Source organism: Nanorana parkeri, unplaced genomic scaffold, assembly GCF_000935625.1.
Source record: "Nanorana parkeri isolate BGI_ZX_2015 unplaced genomic scaffold, ASM93562v1 scaffold802, whole genome shotgun sequence".
NCBI classification, from domain to species: Eukaryota; Metazoa; Chordata; class Amphibia; order Anura; family Dicroglossidae; genus Nanorana; species Nanorana parkeri.
This window is the reverse complement of record NW_017307070.1, coordinates 124,298-127,777: the sequence shown is the minus strand read 5'-3', so window position 1 is coordinate 127,777 and position 3,480 is coordinate 124,298. Positions and strand designations below refer to the sequence as shown.

General features: G+C 52.8%; 1 protein-coding gene across 1 annotated transcript in view; it reads right to left on the bottom strand.

Moving 5' to 3' along the window:
* The window catches only part of SRPRA (SRP receptor alpha subunit), a 16,380-nt gene extending 13,586 nt beyond the window's left edge, over positions 1 to 2,794 (bottom strand). Inside the window, exons 1-3 of the mRNA XM_018564977.1 lie at positions 2,597 to 2,794; positions 1,691 to 1,774; positions 1 to 151 (exon numbers count right to left, since the gene is read on the bottom strand). Of these exons, the coding sequence (XP_018420479.1) occupies positions 1 to 151; positions 1,691 to 1,774; positions 2,597 to 2,713 (352 nt within the window). The 5' untranslated portion in view covers positions 2,714 to 2,794. The remainder of the gene's footprint in view (positions 152 to 1,690; positions 1,775 to 2,596) is intronic.
* Between the last annotated feature and the right edge of the window lie 686 nt (positions 2,795 to 3,480).

The window sequence follows — 3,480 nt, the reverse complement described above, 5'->3', positions numbered from 1 at the left end:
TGAAATCATCTTCAAAATCAAAGGAGCCGTTTAGCAGCCCCAGCGCCCCGTTCTGCTGAATCTGATTACGATATTTGTCCCGGAACTCTTTATGGACGTCATCTATTAACTTGTCTACATAGGTCAGCGTTAAAATCTTCTGGTACCCAACCTGCGGGAACAAAACAAAGTGTATATTCCAACACAACCTCTTAATCCATACAAGACCCCTGGAGAGTCACTATCATGGCGTGTGGCTACTGTGTGTATAATAGATAGAGGCTGACCCTGCCCTCAGCTGGAGTGTCCCTAATTATACTGAGGGGGTGTCTATATAAACAGTAACAGCACAGTGGTGTAGTGGTTAGCGCTTCTGCCTTGCAGCACTGGGGGTCCCCGGTTTGAATCCTGGCCAGGTCACTAAATCTGCAAGGAGTTTGCATGTTCTTCCTGTGCTGTGTGGGTTTCCTCCGGGTACTCCGCTTTCCTCCCACACTCCAAAAAGACATGCTGGTAGGTTAACTGGCTCCTCTCTAAATTGGCCCTCATATGCATATGAGATGGGGGCCCTTAGATTGTAAGCGCCACGAGGGCAGGGACAGATGTGAATGTGCAACTATGTAAAGTGCTGCGTAAGTTGTCAGCGCTCTATAAATAAAATAACAGGGCCAATCGCCGTTGCGAAACTCCACAAACGTCGTTCTGTGCCTAAAACAAACGTTCTTAGTACAGTTTCCAATTTGAATGTTTTATATATAAAATACCACATTATGGCCACTAGATGGAGCTGTGGAGCATAGGAAAGATGTAATAGTTTGCTATGCCCCCCTACATCTAGTGCAGTATTACTTGATGACATTTGAAACTACTTTGGACTCTTAAAGAAAACGTACAAGAGCATTCGTTTTGGGTTTCATTAGCACAGAAGGAACGTGCGTTGTTTTTACAGGGCTTATGGCCTTGAAATGTGTTCATAAACGACGCTCTTAATGCGTTTTGCTGCTGGGCTGTAACCGGTCTGAGCTCAGTTTACATTTTTTCTGGCCTCTGCTGCTTCTCCTGAGCTCAGTGTTGATTGCTTCTGCCTGTCACTGGTGTGGAGGTTCCAGTAATCAGTGTGGGAAGGACAATCTCTGCGATGTGACTGTTCACCTGACCCAACCAATCCCTGATCTCATTGTTCAGAGGTACGTATGGGGAGATGACGACATTTTGGATCACCTTTCCAGAGTGTCCCTTCCTTCCTGGGCCTCGGCCTGGAGAGACGATGTCTAGGTGAAGTGCGCTTTCTACTCGGGTCTCCCTCAGCCGGGGTATGTGCTGGGGCCCCAAGAGTATTATCTGCCCTGCTGGAGGTATATCTGGAAGGAATGTAAAGGATTTACTGGAAGCTCCGAGTAGAAGCTGCTGCTGGGCACTGCAATGAGGATTCATCAGCCACCAATGAGATCTCTGACTGCTATCAGGGGGTCAAGGGTCAGGGGTCAGACTGATGAGAGAGATGCCCTGTGACTCATATACAGGGCCACTATTAAAGGGCCCGCTACTACCAAAATATCTGGCCCGATTGAGTGCCCGGGCACCAGAGAAGCTCACATATGCAGCAACATTGTTGGGCCTCTTATACAAAAGGCTTTAGCATTGGCAGAGATCAGACACGGCGCGACATGGAATTCCATCCCCGGATATCACAGGAACGGCATCATCTTACCACAAACACCAACTCAAACTGATTATCCAGCTTGTACTTGAGGGTGAGGGAGTCATGGGTGAAGGAGGTGTTGCCGCCTCGCTCCTGAAATACAAAGAATGACAAAAGGTGAGTCAGTGTGTTGTCACACGCCGAGGGGATGTCAACCCAGGCCCCCCGGTCCCCACACAGCCGGGGCCCGCGGTCCCCACACAGCCCAGGCCACTCCTCTCTGCACAGCCTTTGGTCTCCGCTCCCCGCACAGTCGAGGCCCCAGCTGCCGCACAGCCTGGGTCCCTGCACAGTCCAGGCCCCAGCTGCCGCACAGCCCGGGTCCCCGCACAGTCCAGGCCCCAGCTGCCGCACAGCCCGGGTCCCCGCACAGTCCAGGCCCCAGCTGCCGCACAGCCCGGGTCCCCGCACAGTCCAGGCCCCGGCTGCCGCACAGCCCGGGTCCCCGCACAGTCCAGGCCCCGGCTGCCGCACAGCCCGGGTCCCCGCACAGTCCAGGCCCCGGCTGCCGCACAGCCCGGGCCCCCACTGCCCACACAGCCCAGGCCCTTGGTGCAGTTCTCAGATCTGTCACACAACGATGAAATGAGAGGCCTACAGTCACCATATGGTAGGAGAGGAGTTCTGTCCCTTCAACTCCCACCAGCTACAAATCAACACGGTGGCATAGCTCCCCCCCTCCCCCAATGGTGGCACAGCTCCCCCAATGGTGGCACAGCTCCCCATCCACCCACTGCCCAGTGGTGGCACAGCTCTCCTCTCCTTAGTGGTGATACAGATCTCCCCCATACCCCTAGTGGTGGCACAGCTCTCCCCTCCCCCCAGTAGTGACACAGCTCTCCCCTCCCCCCAGTAGTGACACAGCTCTTCTCCCCAAGTGGTGGCACAGCTCTCTCCCCAATAATAGACAGTCACCTGCAGAATGACAGAGCGGATCAGGGCATTGACAGGCCCGGTGAAGGATCCTTTCACCCCCTGGAAGCACCACAACACGATGCCGCCTTTACTGAAGATGGTGAAGAAGTCCAACATGTTGTCCCCACAAAACACACCGAAACCAACCGAGACACGTCAGAGAAATACTGGCAGGCGTCACTTCCGTCTGTGCCAAGGGGGAGGGCACAACGACTTCCGGCCCCGGCCATCTTGGTACACCTATAGCTGAGCTGTACAGCAACTGTATCTCCCCTGCCAGTACAACTGTCTCCGCCTCGGCGGCCATTTTACCTGAGCCCTCCACCATACAGCGCCTATAGTACGGTGTCTTCATAACAATGGCCGCCGATGTCGAATACTGGAGACACTTTTTATAGCATGGGCCGGGAGGGGCGGAGACATGTCACTGAGTGATGACGTCATGTGAAAGTCCACTATTCTCTACTGCACAGAGCTCAGGCAGGTGATTAGAAGAGCTATGAGTGTGTGGAGGAGAGCCTGGCCACTGTGCAAAGGGGGCCCTCACTCTGGGGCCCCAAGGTGGACACACAGGGGGTTGAGGACGTGTACTGCCCTGCAGAAGGACCACGATGACTCCAAGTGTGAGTGAGATCTTAATATTATTATTATGTTATATTACGTTACTGTTGCTCAGCCTGCTACTAGAACTGATCATATTATTGTCTGTGAAGGTTCATGCATCCAGGTCATTGCATATCTGTAAAAAATAAGTCAAGGCAACTAGACTTGCTGTATTTTTCTTGAAGACGTTTCACTGGTCATCCGGCCAGCTTTCTCAATTCAGCATTGAGAAAGCTGGTCGGATGATCAGTGAAACGTCTTCAAGAAAAATACAGCAAGTC